The sequence below is a fragment of the Lissotriton vulgaris genome, chromosome 12, assembly GCF_964263255.1.
Source record: "Lissotriton vulgaris chromosome 12, aLisVul1.2, whole genome shotgun sequence".
NCBI lineage: Eukaryota > Metazoa > Chordata > Amphibia > Caudata > Salamandridae > Lissotriton > Lissotriton vulgaris.
In genome coordinates this window covers 518796464-518819437 of record NC_141700.1, presented here as the reverse complement: position 1 = coordinate 518819437, position 22974 = coordinate 518796464, and the positions used below count along the sequence as shown (strand labels likewise).

Here is a 22974-nt window from a genome sequence, read left to right as displayed (position 1 = left end):
TTGCCTCAACCACTCAGACGTTCCATCCTCCAGTCATCCCCTGGTTCTTTAATTTTTCGCTCCCCTGATACCCTACGCTCTCCCTTGAGGAACCGTGCCACAAATAGCCGGATTCCATACGACCTTTTGATTGTCTGCCCCATTCTGTTCCCCACCGTCCTGATGAAGACCCTCTAGCAAGGTCTCAACTAGTACTTGCAACGATTTTTGGGTCGAAACGTCGACACACCCTCCCTCTCCTCAGCTTCTGTTATTATTTGCCAATTTTGCATTTTCGCTGAAGCATGAGATTGAAATTGACTTGTTTGTGAACCTTTGGTTTTATGCCAGTTTTATGTGCTAAGGCTCAAACTGACTATTAATTTGTCACTTGTTTAGTTTTTCCCACACTGTCCATCACCACCCTGACCTCTCCCTCCCTTTAGGGGCACTAGTTGTGTATATATATTTATGCATTTTATGAATTATCTCCAATCTATTGGATTTGCTGGTTGTGATTAAAAACAATGTTGCGAACTTTCTCTTAATTCAGCTTATAATCATTTGTTATTGTACTATATTGTTTTATGTTCTGGGACCACTCTGTTTGTATCATTAATTCACCCAGGTCCCAGTAACTCATTTGGGTAAACCCCCGTGTTCTTAACATGTAGACAGGCCCCAGCTCACGGGGGCCGACAGCTCCCCCCGTGCGAGCACTTGTCTTCAGACGCGCTGAGCAGAGCACGTGGCCTCACTCGCCGCCTTGCCACGTGGGAGTGGGAGTGCGGCAGGGCAGCAGGACAGTGCGGGTCCCTGCAAGCGGAGGAGATGCGGCTCAAGGACGGCAGCGCGCACGATCGCTAGCCTCCGCTTGGGGAAGGCCTCACCTTTGCGCTGTCCATGCGCGACGGGCCGCTCCTTCATAAACCTGCACCCGACAGGGTGTAGGCAGCAGCAAACTCTCAGGCGGGCACCTGCAGCCGGGTCACAGTGGCAGCTCAAGCTCAGGCAGCGCGAGCACCGTGGACACGGTACCCTGGAGCCAACATGCGTCCGCGGGGTCGAGGCGTGGGACAGACCCGCCTCATCGCAAGTGTGGTGACGGCAGTCACCGGGGCAAGGGTAGACCTAGGACGCAGGCTAACTAACGCTGACACAGACTATGCTATTCTGGGCCGAAGACCCCGAGCGGTCTTGCGCCCCTTTATTTATTCCCTCGGGCGAGCCCGCCCTCGGGATGCGTGCGTGTGTGTGTCGTGAGTGAACGGGCCGGGTGGCTCCATTACTACAGGTCTGTCAGGGCTTCAGTTTGCACAGGTTTTTGCTAGGGGAGTTTATTTGGGCGGGAGTTGTAGAATTTTTTAACAAACGATGTTTTTGTTTTGAAGTTTACTGAGTTCATTTTTTCACTGTAGGTGATCTATATTTTTTCGAGGCTGTGTTTTTCAAGCGGTTTTCATTAGGAGCTCTAGTCCAGTTAGTATCCTGATAATGCATTTATTTTTTATTTTTCGTTGTTAGTTTTGCACTTATGTCAATGAATGAAACCTATTTTTTTTTTTGCTCCAAAGACCTATCATTTGAAAAAGATGTTCGAATGAGCTATGGTTTGATAATTTTTTTCACGTTTTTTGATTGAAATTGAGCAGGCGTTGTGATGTGTTAAGCGCCTGAATGGTCTAACTGTGAATGGAACCTCCTGAAAATGTGGCAGAACTATAATAGCAAACACACCTTAAAGGGCGAGAAAAGGGCTTATCGTACATCGTTAGTTTAGAATGTTTTACTTAAAGAATATATGCTTAAGACCACAAAAATCGCACGTGGGTGTTTTATTGTACAGCAAGCTAATGAACGCGCTGTTTTCATTTTACTTGTTGAAACCGTTTTTAGTTTCCTCTTGATAAGGTACATTATTAATAAGCAAATGAAGTTGCTTGAATAAGCCATGCCTCCAACCTTCTACATAATTAGCTCTGAATACAATTCTGCATTCCAAAGCATGAACCCTTTTTGGTAGGTTGTCCAGCCTTGTTTTTGAAAAAAGCATTACTAGTTTGAAGGACGCCTATAAATAGTCTTCTGGAGTTAATAGTAATCTAGTGGTAGCCTGAAATGACTGATTCTCCAAACGAGTTGCGAAGAGTGTTTTTTGTTTTATTAAAGACAACGGATAGGCCAGAGTTGCTGACTTAGGATCTGGGAAACCGGGTTGATTTTCGGCGTCGGCTTATGTAAAGCACAGCAATACCTTCCGGCCGAGTAGCGTTATATAAACTTTGTAAAAATAAACAAGACAAGCAACAAACACGAGCGCCTCGCGCCACGGGGGGGGGGGGATTCACTCGTTGGAGCGATAATTGCTGCCAGATGGTGGCGCGCTCTCACGAGTGAATCCCCTGACGTGCACGCGTTGCCATTGAAGGCAATTGAACGCATGCACGTGCTTGGCTGAAAAGCCGAAGCGACCGGGAAAAGGTATTTTTTCCTATGCAACGTATGTGCATTGCGAAGGCAAGACCTAAAAAGGGCATCTGTAAATGCAAGTTATGTCATCATATGGCACTGTCCCAGAATCTCCTGCTTGTGATGTCTCAACGTCTGTTTTTTTTATTGTCCCTAGGGCTCTGTATTCTTTCCACTCCCAGATGGAACAGGCTTGCAGTACCTCTTACAAGGTATCGCAGAGCCCCCAAGGGCTTTGGGGACTATCATACGTGAAGTGCCATGCAAGACATCTTACATGGAGCTGCTCCATGTCACCAACTGGCTGAACAAACCACAAAGGTACAGTGCATGTAACAGTAGGGTTGGGGCAAGATCTGTTAGCCTCCAAGATATTGATGTTGCTAAACTGTCTTTGTATTTACAGGAGACTCATTTTGAATATGTATAAAATCAGTCCAAAGTGGATCAAATTTTCAAGATCATCCGTCATGCATCAGTATTTCGCCCCAAGGAGTAAAACTGACATATGCTTTTCACTTCTGCCTTTTTTTACAGTCCCCTAGTTCAGTTGAGGTGTATTGCATTCTGCTCACACTCCTACAAACAGATTTTCATCTAAATCATGATATCAACTTTTATAGGCAATATAGGCAACAAGGGCGTAAATTGGTCAGTAAGATGGGTGGGGGTGAGCTTCAGATTTGTCGACAATCAGGCTGCAATATGTTTAAATACATTATAGGATAAGCAGAGTACTTGGGAGGGGGCTAAGGGGCAGTGGAAAGGAGAGGAATGCGAATTAGTAGAAGAACTAAGAGAGAAAACACAATATTTTGATAAATAACCCATATTTTTGCGTACTTTCAAACCGGGGAGGGTTTTTGCAAAAATTACGGGTGAAATCCGACTGGCAACTCCCAATAACTGACTAAAAGCATCTGTACCCAACTATTTATCTGAAAATGCGTTTATGAGGGGGGTGTAACACCCCAAAAACAGTGGCGGCTCCTCCGCTAAGGCGGAGGAGCGACACCCCACTGCTTTTCAGCAGCGTAACAAAAAGGAAAAATAAAATGATAATAATGTCAAGTTATTATCATTTTATTTGTTCCTGCTGTGGAAGCTTTGAGGGCGGGGTGGGGCGGGGCAGGGTGGACGCGGTTGCTCTGCTCCCAGAGCAGAGAAAGCAGTGGTGGCACTTCGTAAATGTGCATGAATGCTTGGCTGGCTGTCTAGGGCCGGCCAAACAGTCATGCGCACTCTGCATGTTCTCCACCCTGGCTGCATTACAGCCTGGGTGGAGAAGATGCCCAGGCTCCCAGTCCCAGTCTAAGCGCCAAACCACAGCGCTCAGACCAATTGCAACACTGCAGCATTGTGACTGACTTAGGGGAGCCTGGGAGCTTCCTGTTTCCAGCCCGACGGGAGAGACAATGAAAAAGAGACGTGGTGATAAGGTATGTTTTTTTTATTAACGCCACCCCCAATCCGTGTCTACCGCCACTGCCCAAATATGAGAATATGAGAATATGTCATATACTGCGCCACACAACCGCCATTAGAAGTGAGCTCAGAAAACTGCTGCCCTTTTGTTTGGTTGACAAGCTACACCTCTTTTAAGTCAGTCTTTATTGAGTGTAGCATCACTGTTTAGTCTTTCCTTGTTATCAGTCTAAGAAATATAAACCTAGACATTTCTGATTCTGATTGCTCAATCATTAGTGACAAAACTATCACATTATTTTTGTCCATTCATAAAGGTAAGAATCACAATTAGAATTGTATTTATGCAGTTAAAAAGGTTTTGCTTTGTTTCTGAATTTCCATCTGAAATTACATTTTCAATATGCTGCAATTAGTTTGAATTCCTAGTTTGCTTGAAGACAGATTTGATGTGTTCATGGTTCTATTTATCATTTTTCATATGCTTTTTTGAATATTCTATGTCATCAAACTAGAGATGTCAGCGTTTACAGTTGGACAACAGTGAATTTTAATCAATTGTGCAATTCACATTTAAACTGATTCATCCTTGACTCTTTCTATCCCATCCTCCACAGTCATGTTTGCTTTTTTCTCCGTTTCTCCTTCTTATCATTGTTGCTTTATCCAAATATTGCACATTACTTTCAAATCAACTTCCTAAATCACCACCATCACTCCTTTCTGTCATTTCCACTGTCATGTAATCCTTACCATTCTGCACTTCATTCTCTTTATTTCCTCCACCCTCAGTCTCCTCACTCACCCTCCTTTCTTCACTTGTTCTCATCCCGGGGGTCATAATTTCTCTTTATATTCACGCTTCAGTGTAAGTAAGTAAGATTCTATTTGCACAATTAATTAAAATCATTGCAATATATACACTCAAGAATGACCGTTAGAGAAGAGGTGACGTTTAAGTCTATTAAAAACAAAGAGTTTATAGATTGGAAAAAAGGGGCAAGGGAAGGTCACTAGGAGGGGATGGGACTCAGACTTGGACCAATGGTAGGTTCGGGGAGTTGATTTCCGTAATGAACTTTACAAAACGTGTCGCCAGCTGGGGTGAGTCTCCCCTCATACATGCATCTAGTGCTTCCTGGCATGCCCTGATGTTAAAAAGGAACCAAATTGGTCGCAGCCAGAAATTTCTTTGAGCTCGAAGATTTTGGCAGATGCACAGAATATGGATAAGATTTTCCTCGTCCAGATTACAGAAGCGGCATTGGGTGGATGCTTCTTTCTTGTATCCTTGGCCAAACTTATATGCCTTCAGCGGAATTAAGCCGAAGCGGAGTCTCATTAATTGAAGTTTTGTGTGGACTTTCATAGAGGAAGCCAAGTAGGATGGTAGGGTTTTCGGGCATATAGTTTGGAGGCCCAAGAGCTGTGTGAGAGCTGGAGTTCCCTTTGCTCATCGAGGTCGTTTGATAAGATTTTTGCTTGCTTTGTAAAGAGTTTTGTTTTTGCCTTGATGGGCAGCGGGGTTGACCATATGTCCTTGGCTTTAAGGAATTCGAGGCAAGATATCAGATATTTATTCCACAATGTTTTTGGGTTACTAAAGACTAGCCATATGCAGCTTTTTAAGGTGTGAGGGCTAGCTTGTTTGGTTTTTAAGCAGTAGCTGATGTATCTTGCACTCATAATTCATTGCTGGGAGGATAGGGAAAATTCTTTCCGAATTTGAGCATGGGCGGTCGAATTTGGGAGTGGGAAGGCCCTACGGTAACAAGACGATTGCGCTCTGTCCAGCCAATTATTCATTTTATCTTTGAAGATTATTGCACCGAAAGAAATTGTGGGAAGTAATTTTGCTGTGATCAGTTTTATTAACGGTACTAGGTCCTGAGAACGCAGAGCACTTTTAGTTTTTATAAAGGCCCCTTCCAGGCTACGAGCAACAGCCTGCATTTCGGTTATATGCACAGACGGTCTCCCTTTGTGGTCAATCCACACACCCAGGTACTTATATGCAGTGACAGATTCAAATGGCTTCTCTTCAATAAACCACAAGATCTTCTTGGTTTTTGCCGAAGATATTACCATTGCTTTAGTTTTGGTGACATTTATTTCAAGCATATTGATATTGCAGTACTGAGCAAGGGAGTCAAACAGTCTTTGGAGACCCACCAGGGTTTGATATAACAGAATGGTATCGTCAGCATATTGCAGGATTTGAATTTTTCTTAGTTCGAGAGGGTGCGAGAGGGTGCGAGATAGCCATTCGGGGAGGTCCGCGAGGTATAACTTAAAGAGTAGTGGTGCAAGAGTGCACCCTTCACGCTTCAGTGCTCTACTTTACTTCCTTACCCCCTGATATTAAGTTTCCTCACATCTACTTTCTTTTCCATAGACTCCGCGTGACAGTGGAAATGCTAAAACCAGAACGGTTGGATAGTACCACTACCCTGAAAGGACTCGACTATCTGGATCTTCCTTCTGCTTCGAAAAGAGACTACAAGCTGACATTTTTCTCCCACAAGGAGGGGATATTCTCTTCCAAGGTACGTAAGTGGATAACAGTGAGTGCAAAGCGCTACCTCACTCCAAGAGATTACTGTTAATCTTTTGTTTCGTCAGGAGAGGTTTTCCAAAGATTTGGAAAACATAGTACACAAATGAACTGACCTTTAACGTGCTGCAAGGGCCTCTAGAGTCCCATTGAAGCTCATATTACGAATGGCATCTTAATGCCCTTTTGGGTGGAAACAGACGATGACACCCAAAAGCTTGTTTGACTTCTGTGGTTTTCCCATGCAAAATAGCTCATCATTTTGTGGGGGACAAATAATTGAAGACAGTCATGGAGTATTTTATTCTAAGACGACTGCCTTGGAATTATGGGTTCACATGCACAAATCGGTGCACTTGCACTATGCGATATTTGAGGTGTGGTGGCCAATTCCAAAGAGGACCATATGGAATTAGGTCATAATCCACTTGCAACGCCCTAACCCAATATTACCAATTCCCCCAGTATCAGTAACCCAGGGTGCAGTGTTACCACGTACTGTATTTTCACAGAAGAATAGCCACTTGAAATGAGGGAGAGAGTATATTTGCCAAGATATATGTAGAATTGGTTGTATGTTCAACCAATCATCTTAAACAGCTGCTACTTGACAAATTATTTGGTCATTCCTCCTCCCATTTCTTTCCTCTAGCCTCAAGGTTTCTCTATGTCAGCCAGGTTAGTTATTACACCCTAAGCTTTCCTGTGTTTAGTATACATCTGTTTCATTAGTAAAAGTCTCCAGTGAGGAAGTATGGAATATTTCAGGATTTGCATTTCCAAGGTTGGGTAGGTTTTGACATAAACACAGTGATCGGAATGAACCTTATTTCTGACTCTCTGCTAAAATATAGTAATGTTTTGTAGTGCACACCTATGATTTTATCATTTACATACAGAGCACAGTTGTTGTTTGGTGTTTGGTGGGATCATGAACAGGGTTTTTACAACGAAGTAACAAAGATCAGATTACTTTTCGAAGGTTTATTGCTTTTGCAGCCTCTTTCTTTACTACCAATACTAAAACCAACGTTTGTGGTGTACATACTTTGAAACTTCTTCTTTAAAAACAAAAACAGGCTTTCAGCCTGTTACCCAAAATAAGAGGAGTTTTCTGCAACCAGTTCACACAAATCTCTCTCCTGGCAAGCAGAATCGTGAGAAAGACCAGCCTCTTTTGGCTTTGGAAGATAATTGATCCAAGCTGAGTATCAGTTCCAAAAAGAATCAAAAGGGGGCTTACCTTGATTTGGCTACCCATAATCCAGGTAATGTGCTGCTAACGCCCTCCTAGAAACTTCTGAGCCTAGCCCTCATCTGCCGTCAGATAAAATGGAGCACACTCTGCAAGATGCCCATTTACCATCTGAGGACATAACTGCTGAATCACCAATACAGATTGCAACTCCCTACGACAAGGTATTCTCTACAAATCTGACTTAATCACAGAACATCAGATCTAGATTACCCTCTCTCCATGCAGTATATGATGACCAAAGCACTTCTGTCCTTCTATTGTTGTTACAGGCAAAATCTAGTTTAAATACTTTACCAATTGCTTTCAGCCAGTTATCCAACATAGGATGAGTTGTCTACAACCAGTTCACACAACTCTCTCTCCCGGCCAGCAGAATCATGAGAAAGACCAGCTACTTTCAACTTTGGAAGATAAAAATAATCAAAAATGGGCTTACCTTGATTTGGCTACTCACAATTCCAGATAATGAACTGCTACATTCTCCCAGAAACTTCTCAACCTTGGACAAGAGACAAACATAAATCATTAGCTTTCTCTTACCTTCACCGGATGCAACATGGCATGGCCCATTTGGTGAATTTCACCATCTTCCTCTGGGTCAAATAAATTCTGGGGAAAGAAAAAAAAGAAAATATTTTTTTCTGAGTGCAGCCGGTATGATTGTTTAGTAAAAGAGACATAAGCACAGTTGCCGGATGTATGTCGTTACTACGCATGCTTTTACAACCCATGCCTTTACCACGCAACTTTTACAACGCAAGTCGTTACAACGACTTGCGTTGGGGGGCGCTGGATAGTGAATAGTTTAATTTACTATTCCAACTCCTGTCCCCGTGGATAGTAGGGAAGGTTTTGGATAGTAAATTAAACCATTCCCTATCCTACAGCGCCCCCCAGCGCAAGTCGTTGTAACGACTTGCGTTGTAAAAGTTGCGTGGTAAAGGTAGTGCGTGGTAAAAGTTGTGTTGGAAACGCTGTTCTCCACAGTTGCCACACCTCTGGTTACTCCTCTGCTGGAAAGTTACCTTTGGAGGAGTGAAGGGGTATTTTACAATTTGTATCAGCCACATTCACCAATTCCCAGTACTAAACTGATACTTCACTTCCTAGAGGCTTGCAATCTTGAGCCCTATCTTCAAATTCCCAACTTTCTCAACTTCACCACCTTTGCCCTGACCCCAACTAAGCCAATTGCTGATATGTATATCAAGAGACAGTGGCTTTGTTTCCTCCTGTAGGACTTCCCATTAGAGCACACCCGAACCTACTTGCCATTGTCCCGATTAATTAATACCAGCATTAATCAGTGATAAACATAACTTGTCCTCTAGGAATGAAGGGGTGCCTGGAGAGTTCCAATAGGGGTATTCTCCAAATAATAGTCTATACCTAGGACTTTTCAGATGTTATACAAAACTTCCAGGAAAGCCTGCAGTACCTTCAGCCTTACCTTCATAATAAATCTAGGATCACCAAATTTATCGAGAAAGCCATCCCCCTGACTGGGCCCAGTAAAGTGGCATATAACGCTCTCCTAATACAGTCATCAGGGCTTGATACACGCATTCTGGAGTTTCTAAATTGGAAGGAGAGGTAGTGCAAAAAAAAATCTGTGGGTAAAACCCCACCTTTTTATATTTTCTTCCTTAGTTTCTTCCAGCTAAGTCAGGATTCCAAAGAAGCCCAAATAAAAACTCCCTAACTTGCCTTGTATCTTGGTCAAACATTCTTTAGGGAAAGGAAGAGGGAAGATATTGAATAAATATGTCCACTTAGGAAGAATCACCATCTTGACTAAATCGGCCTATCGTGAGAGGTGCCCCCATGTTGGTAATGACCCTTCAATATCCTTAAACACCCTATTTAGATTATATTTTGGCACCTCATCTAAGTCTCTTGCATGACTGTAATTCCCAAATCTTAGTCTTACAGCACACCACAGTGCTTTCCAGTTTCCAAGACATCACCTCCTTCTTCGCTTTATTTATGGAATAATCTGAGAACCCCCAAAAGCATTGGTGATCTTCTCCATACGGGTCACTGTTCTACTGGGGTCCTCTATTTACAGAATTATATCATCTGAATACAAAGCAATCTTATTCAGAAATCCCTGAGAATGTTTATTTTCCTAATCAGGTTGCCATTTACCAGAATCTGTGCTGATGGTGCTGTGTATAGTGTTTTAATGTCATCAATAAATGCTGGTGGGAGGCCGATGATCTCTAAAACTTCCCACAGGTAGGCCCACAAATTTGTTTAAAGGCTTCATCAAACTATGGCCCGTGGGTTTGAATTTGTGGTGGCTATATCTGTTAGTATTATAAGCAAATGGGTAAGATCATGCAACTGCCTACCTGGCACAAATACTTTCTGGTCTGGGTGTGTAATATTGCTAGTAACCTATAGGAAGCTGGCTTTTACTGTAGTACACAAAAATGAGGTACACTTTGTAGAAAGTCAAGACGACCCTTATTGGCTTACAGGGCTTCAGTTATTAATCCCAAATGCTCTCTTTGGGTTAGTTTGGGTGAGCAGTTTAGGCTTATCAGAGGGGAGGATTAACCATTTGTTGTACACAGAGTCAATAAATGAGACACACACTCAAGAAGAAACTCATGACCAATTTAGAAAAATAATACAGACTTTTCTATAATTTTGGACACCAAGATCATCAGAAGCAGGTAACTACTGTAGACTTTATCAATTTTTCCAGCAAAAACAGTAGAAAATTCCAGCTGTCAGATTTGCAGCATGAGCCTCTAACGCAGTGATGTCATCCTATTGGAGAAACATTCACTGCATAGGTACGCTTACAGACGACTTACAGGACGGTTCTTCTGGACTTAAGGTAAGTAGGGGCCAAGGTCCAAGAAAGCACCAACAGTTCAAGTTTACCTGCCTGGGGGTCTCACAGTGCAGAGGTGCTGTATGTGGTGGTAGCAATTACCATTACACGCTGAAGTCAATAGTAAAAGTACCAGTAAGACCATTCCAGCAGAACCCAAGAAAGGGCTTGACTCTTGAGGGTCCTAGTACCACAGAAACGGCATTGGTTTTCTTGAGTCTGGGCTGGGGAGCTCGGGTGCATATGTGTTTTGTCCGGCGGGTCGGTGAGTTAGAGGCTCTCACGGTTCTTGGTGTACCTGCAGAAGAGGGGAAAGCAACAAAGCAGTGCCACTCTTGGTGTGGAGCTGGACTCTCTTGAAGTCCCTCAATGTACAGGTGATGTTTGGTGGTGGTGGTGCTCCGACTGAACACAAACAAGCCTTGGTGTTTGCAGCTGTCTCTGGTTCCTTTGATATTGGTGCTGGGTGGCTCTTGTGGGTCCTAGCATCTTCAAACGTGGCAGAGAGAATGACCTTACCTTCTGGCGCAATGAAGACATCTTTTTGAAGTGCTGCTCCCACAGTGGGTCTGGGGATTGAGAGAACTCTGTACTGGGCAGATGCGATTGGTGCCTGCTAGTGCAGAGAAGTGGCTCCTCCACTCCAAAAGAGCTGTTGCTGGGTCGACCTCCAGGGTTTAGGGGGCTGTTATGTTTCTAGACGAGTCGGTGTCAATATTGTCGTGAGAGCAGCAGCCAGGCAGGGTGTTGTGCCAAGTTATATACTGGTCCACAATTCTCACTTCTTCGGCTCTACTTTGTCCTTCTTCTTTCAGGCAGACGAATTTGAGATCCTGGTAGACATCTGTGATTTTTTCCTCCAAGTCTCTCTCTCTGTTTCCTTACCAACACGGTTTGGTTATCTATCACTATCACCTCCATTTTGTGGGTATACATTTGCAATACTAATTGTGAAGGTGAGGCAACAGATATTCTCTCTATCTGAAAGAGACACGTTAGTGATCGATTCCTTACCTTAGAATATCCCCAGGCGTCAGACTGGATCCGGAAATTTTTGCGTAGCAGTACCCTTGCGCGTCGGTAGGCGTCGTCTGTTGCTCCGCGTCCGTCGTCGGCGTCGTGGGCGCCGTGATGACGTCGTCGGAGTACTTAGACGCCGCCTCCGCGTGCTGACGTCAGTTCTTCTTTTTTCCACGCCAGCAAGCGCACATCTGGAAAAAGCAGTACTTCTAGTCACTTTTTGACTACCTTTTTGGATCATTTTGATCATCTTCTTGAAGTCTTACGACTCCGATCGGTGCCATAGGGATGCCTGGATTTAAACACTGCGTGGACTGCGACCGCACGATGTAGGTCACGGATCCTCACCACCTTTGTCTAACTTGTCTAGGCGTCGACCACGACGACATGGCCTGCTCCGACTGCTGGGCCCTCTCTTCGAAAGCCAGGCGGGAGCGGTCCCGCAGGTGACTCGAACTCCAGCAGTCGGCCCCGCGCCGCGAGTGGTCCCGGTCCCACGGGAGGTCGAGGGACAGGTCGCGGGCTCGGGGCCACCACAGCTCCAAGAGTCGGCACCACTCCTCCGGGTCGAAGTCGTCGTCAGGTAAGAAACACAAGAAGTCGAAGAGGCGTTATCGCTCTTCTGACTCCCCCCGACGCTCGCGCGTTGCGGCTGGGGGTTCGGATGACACCGCCCACGCGGCTCCGTCGGAGTCGCGGGCGCCGCGTCCAGCTCCACACCCTCCGGTCCCTGGGCGAGACGCGACGCTGGAGGAGATCGAGCGCTTCCTCATGGCTATGAGGTCCCTCTCTCCTCCGACGGGCTCCGCGAGGCCTTCGGGCCCAGCGGACCTGTCTGGGTCCCCTAGCGGGTCGGGGGCTTCGGCCCCTACGCCGTCGAGTGCTTCGGTCCCGACGCCGCCGGTGCCTACGGGCCCGGCGCCGCAGGACCTCAATGGACCTGCTTCGGGATCTGGGTCATCGCCGGTGGACCTTACGACCCCATCCGGCGTCTGTACGTCAGGTGTCGCCTCCGGCGCCGTCCTCGGGCGGCGCCGTCCCCGATGCCTCCCTCGCTCCGGTTCCGACGTCGGAACGGCGCCACTGGGCGCCGCTCTGGACTGCGCTTGGGGAGTTTTACTTCAATGAACCGGCCCCATTAATTGACAACCCTGAGTATCAGGAGATGGGTGATGAGGAGTATTGGGAGTGGTCTGAGGACCCTCTGACCCGAGAGTGTCAGTCTCAGAAGGACTGGACAGGGGAACTTGGGGAGGCCAGTGGTCTGGACACCTCTCCAGACACTGATTTTGTCTCCCCTCCTACTGTAGCTTCGGAGGAGGGGGCAACCTACAGTGTGGTGTTGATGAGGGCTGCCAAGGCCTTGGGCCTTGAGCTCCCCGTCATGGCCGTGAGGACTAACCTCCTCACGGAGGTCCTTAAACCGCAGTCATGCCCGACAGAGCCTCTGCTGCCATTTAATGAGGCCTTGACCGACGTTCTTTTGGGCACTTGGTCCAAGCCCGCTACGGGTTCGCCCGTAGATAGGAACGTGGCCAGACGCCACCGCCCAGCCCCGGGCGACCCAGTTTTCCTGTCCATCCACCCCACCCCCGAGAGCCTGGTCATCCAGGCGTCCACTTCCCAGGCCGCATTCCCGTCGGCTCCGCCGGACAGGGAATCCAAGAGGTACGAGATGTACGGTAAAAAGGTCTTCTCCTCCCTTAGTCTGGGACTGCGGTCCTCCACCACCGCATGCCTCTTGGACCGCTACACCCACTCTCTGTGGGATACGGTCGCGGAATTGCTGCCAGAGTGTCCGTTGAAGGTACAGCCAAACTCGGCCAAGCCCTTGTGGAGGGCCGGGATGCAGCCAGATATCCTATCTGGTGTGGGCTGGATACCACTGACTCACTAGGTAGAGCGATGGCAACGACGGTGGCGATTAGACGCCACGCCTGGTTGAGGTCCGCCAACTTATCGGCCGATGTCCAAAACACATTGATGGACATGCAGTTTGATGGCCTTCGCCTTTTTGGCGACAAGGCAGACCATGCGCTTGAGCGCTTTAAGGAATCCAGGGCTACGGCCAAGTCCTTGGGCCTCTCTGCCCTGCGCCAGCAAATGGGTGCCTTTCGCTCCTTTCGTGGCCAGGGAACGGGCGCCCCCACACGTGCTGCCTGCCACACGCCGTAGGCTAGCATCCAGCGCGGTGGCGGCCGTGGAAATCGCCGTGGAGGCGGTCAGGGACAACGGCGAGGCCAGTCCACACCCTCCCCCGCAGCATCTGCCTCTAAACGCTCCTAGTCCGTGCTTTTCGGCCCATGTGACGCCAGTGGGGGGCAGGGTTTGCAATCACCACTCTCACTGGCGCACTGTCACTTCAGCCAGGTGGGTGCTGCAGATCGTCCGAAGGGGCTACTCCCTCCCCTTCGAGATGACCCCTCAAGCCATGCCACCGCAACACCACCGCATATCGGGGGATCATTTGCGGCTTCTGCAGGAGGAAGTTTCGGCCCTCTTGGCCAAGGGGGCCATTGAGCGCGTTCCTGGGCCAGAAGTAGGACGTGGTTGCTACTTCCACTACTTTCTGGTACCCAAGAAGGGCAAAAGGGGCCTACGCCCTATCTTGGACCTACGGAACGTCAATGGCTTCCTCCGGAAGGAGAAGTTCAAGATGCTGACTCTGGCTCAGGTCTTAGCTGCCCTGGACCCAGGAGACTGGATGGTAGCGTTGGACTTGCAGGACACTTATTTCCACATCCCCGTCCTGCCGGCCCACCGGCGTTACCTACGGTTCATGGTAGGCCACAAGCACTTTCAGTTTACCGTGCTCCCCTTCGGCCTTACGAGCGCCCCACGGGTGTTCACGAAGGTGATGGCGGTGGTCGCAGCTCATCTGCGCAGGTTAGGGGTTTCAGTCTTCCCCTACCTCGATGACTGGTTGTTGAAGGCGGGCTCGCCCCAAACAGTCGTCAGCCACCTCCAGACGACGGCAGACCTCTTGCACCAGCTGGGGTTCTCCATCAATGTGCCGAAGTCACACCTGTGCCCCTCTCAGAAGCTCCTTTTCATCGAAGCGGTTCTCGACTCGGCGCCGTTTCGGGTTTACCCACCCGAACAGCGGGTTCGGGATATACAGGCTCTGATTCCAATCTTTCAGCCTTTATCCCGAGTTTCGGTCAGGTTGACGCTGCTGCTTCTGGCTTCCTGCATCCTTCTGGTGCATCACGCCTGTTGGCAGATGCGGGCTCTGCAGTGGGACCTGAAGTTTCAGTAGGCCCTGAAGTTTCAGTAGGCCCAGCATCAGGGCAACCTGTCCGACCATGTCCTGATCTCAGGGGGCACTGCGAGACAGCTGCAGTGGTGGCTCACGGACCGCGATTGGGTCAGCGGCAGATCCCTCTCCCTTCCCCAACCGAAGCACGTAGTTGTGACGGACGCGTCCCTCCAGGGCTGGAGAGGCGGAGATCAGAGGCCTCTGGTCTCTGGCAGAGTCCCGGCTCCATATCAACCTTTTGGAGCTGCGGGCGATTCGTCTAGCACTGAAGGCATTCCTCCCCTCTGTCCCAGGGAGTGTAGTGCAGGTGTTCACGGACAACACCACCGCCATGTGGTACGGCAACAAACAGGTCGGGTGGGGTCGTGGACCCTCTGCCAGGAGGCTCTGCGCCTCTGGCAATGGCTCGAACATCAGGGCATGACCCTGGTGGTTCAACACCTGGCAGGTTCTCTGAACGCCAGGGCTGTCGGTGCATGATGGATCACAAATGGCGTCTGAACTCGGACATGGCGCAAGGTCTCTTTCTGCAGTGGGGAGAGCCTTGGTTAGATCTATTCGCCACCGAAGAGAACGCGCAATTTCATCACTTCTGCGCGTTGGAATTTCCAAGGCGGCACTCGCTCGGAGACGCTTTTCGTCGCGAGTGGAGTTGCAGTCTGTTGTACGCCTTTCCGCCTATACCACTTCTGCCCAGAGTGCTGAAGAAGATCAGGCTCGACCAGGCACAAGTCATCCTTGTGGCTCTGGACTGGGCACGAAGGTACTGGTATCCCGAGCTACTCAGTATGTCAGTCGATCCCCCGTTTCGTCTGCCTCTTCAGGAGGACGTTCTGTCGCAGCAGCAGGGGACGGTCCTCCACCCGAACCTGTCCAGTCTCCACCTCCATGCCTGGAGATTGAGCGGCGACAGTTGAGGCCATTTGACTTGCCTCCTGAAGTCTGTAACATCATTCTGGCAGCCAAGCGTCCCTCCACAAAGTCGGTATACGCCTGCAGGTGGAACAGATTTGTGGCATGGTGCACAGCAAAGGCTGTTGATCCTCTCTCTGCCCCTCTTTCTGAGGTTCTTCTCTTTATTCTTTCTCTTGCCCAGCAGGGCTCTGCTCTGGGCACTATCAAGGGCTACCTTTCTGCTCTTTCAGCCTTTTTGAGGCTGCCTGATCAACCTTCTTTGTTCAAGTCCCCGATTGTTAATCGATTCTTGAAAGGCATCACGCATACGTTCCCTCCTGTGCCCTTTGTGATGCCTCAGTGGGACTTGAACTTGGTTCTTACTTTTCTGATGTGCGCTACCTTTGAGCCACTTCACAACTGTCCTCTCTGCCTTCTCACTTTGAAGACTGCCTTCCTGGTAGCCATCACCTCTGCCAGGAGAGTGAGTGAGCTCCAGGCTCTATCCTGTAAACCTCCCTTCCTTTCAGTCCATCCGGACAAGGTTGTGTTGTGGACAAGGCCCTCTTTCCTGCCCAAGGTAGTCACAGCCTTCCACATCGGGCAATCCATCACCTTGCCCACCTTCTTTCCGCCTCCGCATCCCTCAAGAGAGGAAGAGAGGCTCTACCTTCCAGACCCAAAACGTGAGCTCTCGTTCTATTTGGACCGCACACGCCAGTTCCGGGTGGATGACCAACTCTTTGTTGGTTACGTGGGCGCTAAGAAGGGTAAAGCGGTGCACAAGCGGACCATCTCGCGATGGATCTGTGTATACAGGCGTGTTACTCCTTGGCTAAGAAGGAACCCCCTGCTGGGCTGAGGGCTCATTCCACTCGGGCCACAGCGACTACAACTGCCTTGGGCCGAGGTGTGCCCTTGCAGGACATTTCACAGGCTGCTACGTGGGCCTCGCTGCACACGTTTGCAAGACACTATTGCCTGGACAGCCAAGTCCGGAGGGATGGCTTCTTTGGCCGTTCCGTCCTCCAGGACTTTCTTGTGTGATTATTGGTTCGCAGACCCACCACCCGGGTTGGTATTGCTGGGGTATCTATTCTAAGGTAAGGAATCTATCACTAACGTGTCTCTTTCAGATGCACAAGTTACTACTTGTGTAACGATATATCTGTAAGAGACATTAGTTAGTGATAGATTCCTTACCGACCCACCCATCCTCCCCGTTCTGCGAACCTATATCTAGGGTTACGGTCATCCCCTTTCAGGGCCCTAGTTTCAATGCACCAGTGTTGGTTTTTAGCATAGCTCTGCGTTTCTGGTGCGGAAAAGCTGTGTCTAAGAACTGACTGCAGCACGCGGAGGCGGCGCCTAAGTACTCCGACGACGTCATCACGACGCCGACGACGGACGCGGAGCCGAAGACGACGCCTACCAACGCGCAAGGGTACTGCTACGCAAACATTTCCGGATCCAGTCTGACGCCTGGGGATATTCGAAGGTAAGGAATCTATCACTAACTAATGTCTCTTACAGATATATCGTTACACAAGTAGTAACTTGTGGGACAATGCAGGAATCTCTGTAGGTTCTTGTGGGAATGACAAATATAGGTTTGTGAATTTGCCCGTCATCATATAGCACAAGATTATATCTAGGGGAGTTGCCAGTTATCTCATTGTATGTTTCTAAAGTCATAGATGTGCATTGTTGATCCATGCCTCCCAATGTTTTCAGCTTTAATGTATTCGGTTATCGAACTATCTTACATTTTCTAGTGAGTGAATGTGTTGTACTGTCTTCTAGTTGGAATACTGATGTATATATCTTATATTGCTTTCACATCTGGAACTGCCATGCCCAGAGAGTGCTCTTAACAGTATTTATTTCTGCTATTGGTCTTTACATTGGAGTGTTTAGCATCTACTGGAGTTGTGCTTACGACCCCTGGCCTCCGAGGAAAGTCTCAAACTTGCGAAACAATTATTTATTGTTGTATGTGTAGAGGTGGCCCAATTCAGTTAAACATATTTATTAAGAATTTCGATCTCCAATGAGTTCCACATAAAATAAAGCAAACACAAGGAGATGATGGACGGAGCGCTTAAACTTTTCAGACACTCACCCCCAGTCACAGATCTGGGTTAACTCCATCATCACTCTTTAGCTCACTTTGCCACCTCAGTTCGGACCCAGCAACATGCAAATCAGTCTTGACCCTGTGCCTCATGGGACCAGTCCAGCCCGAACAGCCAAGCCAGGTCTTTCCTGAACCGGAAACAAGCTTCCTGGAACCAGTTTCGGGATAACAGCCCTCGTCAGCCAGGCTAGCTTGATTCCAGTGGCAAAGTGAGCAAGGGACCCATGTCTGGGCATGCCCTACCAACTTAAGGCAAACAAAGCAAACACAAGAAGATGATGGACGGAGTGCTGAAACTTTTCAGACACTCACCCTCAGTCACAGATCTGGGTTGAATCCATCATCATTCTTTAGCTCACTTCGCCACCTCAGTTCAGACCCAGCAATATGCAAATCTGTCTTGACCCTGTGCCTCATGGGAACAGTCCAGCCTGAACTGCCAAGCCAGGTCTTTCCTGAACCGGAAACACGCATCCTGGGACCTAATCAGCCAGGCTAGCTTGATTCCAGTGGCGAAGTGAGCATGGGACCCACGTCTGGGCATACCCTGCCAACTTAGGGCAAACAAAGGAAACACAAGGAGAGGATGGACGGAGCGCTGAAACTTTTCAGACTTTGTTCGCCCTAAGTTGGCAGGTTATGCCCAGACGTGGGTGCCTTGCTTATTTTGTAAATATTGAAATACTATGCAAAAGCAGCTTCATAATTGATCCAATTTTAAATAAAGTGCATCACGTAGCAGCAGAGGGTTATAAACAGAAAACAATGCTGAAGAAAAAATAACACATCTATAACAAACAATACATTTTCCCTTAGCAACATGAATAAAAGCAAAAAATAATCTGATATTTGTGCAAAGAACATTTGAGTAGCAGCAGTAACGTGCAAGTATTAAATTAATATGCAATAGCAGCTTCATAAGGGGTCCAATTTTAGATAAAGTGCATTGAGTAGCAGCAGAGGATTATAAACCAAATGAAAATTCCAAGGAAGAGACTAACATAACATGTGTATTTGTAAAGCGCACGTTCACCCTTGGGTATCTTGGCGCTGAATAACAGATGTTTATTGTTACCCAACTCAATGGTACTCATTTTATCGACCTCAGTTGGATGAAAGGCTGAGTGAACCCCCGGGATTTGAACCTGTGACCATGAGGTCGAACACAGGCCCCTGCAATGGACGCATTAGTCCACTGAGCCACCAGACCCGGTACACATTTATAACTAACAATTACTTTTCCCTTAGCAACAATGGTTAAAAGCAGGATATTTCCCAGTTTTTGTGCAAAGAGCAGTTGATTAGCAGCCGTGACATGTGCAAAATAAAATCCAGAGAGTGCTAAACCACATTAACGTTAAAAAGTACAAAGGCCCGGAATTTATTAATTTAATTGTGAGGAGGTCCATGTATCCACTGATCAATGAGCCTATTCATATTTTTTTTTTAAGATATACCAAGATACCAAAGAGACCGAGAGACAACAGGTATCAAATTCAATGAGCATTCGTCATGCATTAATCCTCCTCTAAATACATATAATTTTAAAAAGTATGTACAACTAAGGAGAGGACCTGCTTAAGGAGGATATAGTAAACACTACAATGTATTCATCAACTCCTTAAAAAAAGTAAATTAGTTTATACACACTATTTCATTCTTTGGAAATAAAAGAAATTCTCGAGTTGATGTTACATTTTTAATGCTGTTTTGTATAAACATTGGTCGAAACCAACAATGACAAAACGATAACAAAGCTGGGCAAACAAACAAAATATGATCAAGACTCTGAATGCCCAGGTAACATAAGTTAAAAAAAAATCCAATTTTCTTAGAGGGGGACCAGTTTGCTGTTAGATCATTTAATGCAAAAACAACAGTTGATGGACAGAATGCAGAACAATGTCATACATTCACCCCAGTACAGAGATCTGGGCCTAAATCCATAGTTTTTTTGCACTCCACACCACCCCAGTTCAGACATGGCCATATGCAAATCAGCCTTGATGCTGTGCACATGGGAACAGTCCAGCCCGAACTGGGAAGCCATGTCTTTCCTGGACCGGAATCATTAGATCATTTAATGGCAAAAGAATAATCCGGCATAAAGAAAGCCAACGTCGAATACCATGATCGAAATTCCAAGATAGGTATCGCTGGGGAACTCTCTATGTATTTGACATGCCCATTATCTTCAATCTTTCTTTTGATCTACAATACTTGACATCTCTCTGATAATTAACCCTACAACTTGTGATTTTTTAAAAGGATTTAAATTCTAAAAGTGGGAGAGAAAACACTGACTCCTCCTCCGGGAAAAGGAATATTTGTCTGTGCTTCCTCCATAACTTTCTTGTCATTGTTCTTTAACGTAAACGTAAATAAATAAACTTAGCAACCCGAATTTCAATCTAATAGCAGATATTGGGACCAAAGTATTGAAATTACATAATTTGCATAAAATCTGGCCTACAATCTTATGTAGGAAACTCCAGTCCTTTACTGTGACAGATTTGATAGCATAAAGCAAAGTGGGAGGGATTTTTGTTTTAAAAACTGTAAGCAAATGAAAAAAGTGTGTATGACCCATCGCGCTACGTTACCGCTTTACAAGAACTATGTTCGATGTGTGGCTAATTCTTTGTGTTGCCAGTTATTACTTTCCCTAGTTGAAGAAAATAATCTACAATCTCCAGCTTTTCAGGATCAAGTCTCCAATTAAAATTACACTTTTCTGCTTTTGCTATACTTCATGATCAGAACTTTACTTTTCGAAACATTTATCTTCAGAAACTGTGCCATAGTATATTTCTGCGAAGATGTCAACTTTCTATTCAGCCCATTAAGGGTCAAGTCCATAATTGCAATATCATCTGCATACATCAGACATGCAAAAGCAGATTTACAGGAATGCTTTTCTCCTTAGAAGGAGAAGCACCGAAGATAGGCGGCTGTCCTTTTGCATGTCTGATGTATGTGGAAAAAATTGCATAACATGGGAGTGCCTAACCCCTTTTATCATTGCTCTGCATTCACAAACATGGTGTCAGGTGCTAACAGTTGGAAATCAAGGCCTATCAACAGTAATACCCACAGAAAATGGTCAAGAATACTGTGAGCACATATTTTGCCCACAGCGTCTAGCAAAGCTATTTGCCGGTAGTTACCCAGGTGATGTCTTTAGCCCTTTTTAGATCTCGCTGAGTCAGCGCATGCGCTGCAAGACATTTAGTAGGTTAGTTTTCAAAGTGCTACTGGCTGGCCTAGCGCTTGTGTTCACGCGAGTGTGCACGCGCGCAGCTGCCATCTGTCTTTCCCCGGTCATTAGCACCACTCGGCTGCACATCTTGTGGCTACGGCCATGTCTGCTTTTGACCCTCGCGGGCGCACCACATTAAGCCTCAGCGCGTGTTTACCCTCAACAACAACATTAGGGGCTTTCACTTTTGCTGCCGTGTCACTTTCACGCCCGCACGGCCATTGCTTCTTTTTACAATGTATTTATGCATTGAGCAGGAACATGGTAATAATTGAAGGGGATCATAATAGAACAGACTTTCCTTACTGCAGAAGTGACATTGCACATATACATTTCCTGTCTCTGCAAAATAGGATAATAAGCTAAAGTGCGAGCAGCTAAGAAAAAAATGTGTTAATAATAAATGCAGCTTATATAGAACGTATAGATATGGTTAAAGTGCACACACATGTAATCCTACCCAGAACAAATCCGCAGACCCAAGCACCTGGCATAGAAATAAAGTGTGTAGAAATTGAAAGTGTATCATGCATAAAGTAAACACAAATTCAGATTATCTAAACGTTCACAGTCCTGTAGCCGAAAGAATTTATGGCTAGACTGCAGTTGTCTTTCTCGAAAGACGCTTTAGCATGGCATCCGTGTCGACATGCAGCTTATATCTTGTCCGTTTCGGCACTTTAGCCATCTTAAGGAAGATAGATTTGCTAGTCTTGGGCCATTCTAGGTAGCAATGCATTGTCTAGCCCACACAAGTCGTTCCCTCTATGAATGATAATTCCTCACCACGCCGCCTGGTAAAAGGAGAAGAAATCAGGCAGACCCAGTCCTCCTTGATTTTTATCTAAACGCATGATGGAGTACTTTACTCTCGTGGCCCTATCATTCCACACAGATCTGATAATAAAGGCGTCTAACTCCTTAAAGAAACTCATTAACTTTCCTAGGGAGATTTGAAAAAAAAATAGCCTCTTAATGACACTTTCCAAATTAATGTCAGTGGGAGAATCGTCCCTCTTGCCAACAGGATTTTAACTTTATCTAGCATAGCTTTATAGTTAAGGAAAAACCGGTCAGGATACTGATTTGTTACATGCACCCCTAGATACCGGACCGATGGTGTCTGTTATATTGGTCCTGTAGATTAGAAGGCAACACAGTTGACGAGGCATTAAATAAAGATACTCTGTTTTTCCAGGGTTGTTCTTGTAACCTCCTACCTTTTTGTATTCCTGAATTAGCTCAATTGCTCACTCCATATTGGCCCTGTCAGCTTTTAAATAAAGAACCATGTTGTGCACAAAGAGCTTGAACTTGGGCATATCTCTGATTGGGGGTTTAATGTAGGTAGAGCTACGGATTCTTGCTGCCAAGGGCTCAATAAAAAGAGCAACAAGCATTGGCATAGCCAATAGGTCTCGCCTTTGGGACCTTATAAGTGTTTAGCCATGCAACAGTTGATGTTGTTGCACCAAGGATATTGTGCTGCATAACTAAATACTTATAAGGTCCCAAAGGCGAGACCTATTGGCTATGCCAATGCTTGTTGTATAATGGAATTAGGATACTACTGGACCATGATAGGGGCTTCTTCCCCTGCAGGTAGCAATATTCAAACAGCGGAATAAGGTTCGTAGTCTACAACAGTGGCTCTTTTTTAATAACTGTCATAAGATTTCACCAGGATCCAATGCTCCTGAACCTCTCATTTTTTAAATAAGTCCTACAACTTCACCCTTTGAGGGCGCATAACTGGATTCAAGGATGTTAGGGGTAATAAGTTAAAATAGAAGCAGAACAAGAAGAATTAGGATTTGCAGAGTAGAGTTCTACCAAATGTAATTTCCATTCTTCTTCTTTTATAGGAATTGGAAG

General features: G+C 46.4%; 1 protein-coding gene across 1 annotated transcript in view; it reads left to right on the top strand.

The window, feature by feature from the left end:
* Positions 1-22974, top strand: part of HYDIN (HYDIN axonemal central pair apparatus protein) — a 2950008-nt gene that overhangs the window by 2853803 nt on the left and 73231 nt on the right. The window contains exons 82-83 of the mRNA XM_086945295.1: positions 2606-2769; positions 6269-6419. Of these exons, the coding sequence (XP_086801421.1) occupies positions 2606-2769; positions 6269-6419 (315 nt within the window). The remainder of the gene's footprint in view (positions 1-2605; positions 2770-6268; positions 6420-22974) is intronic.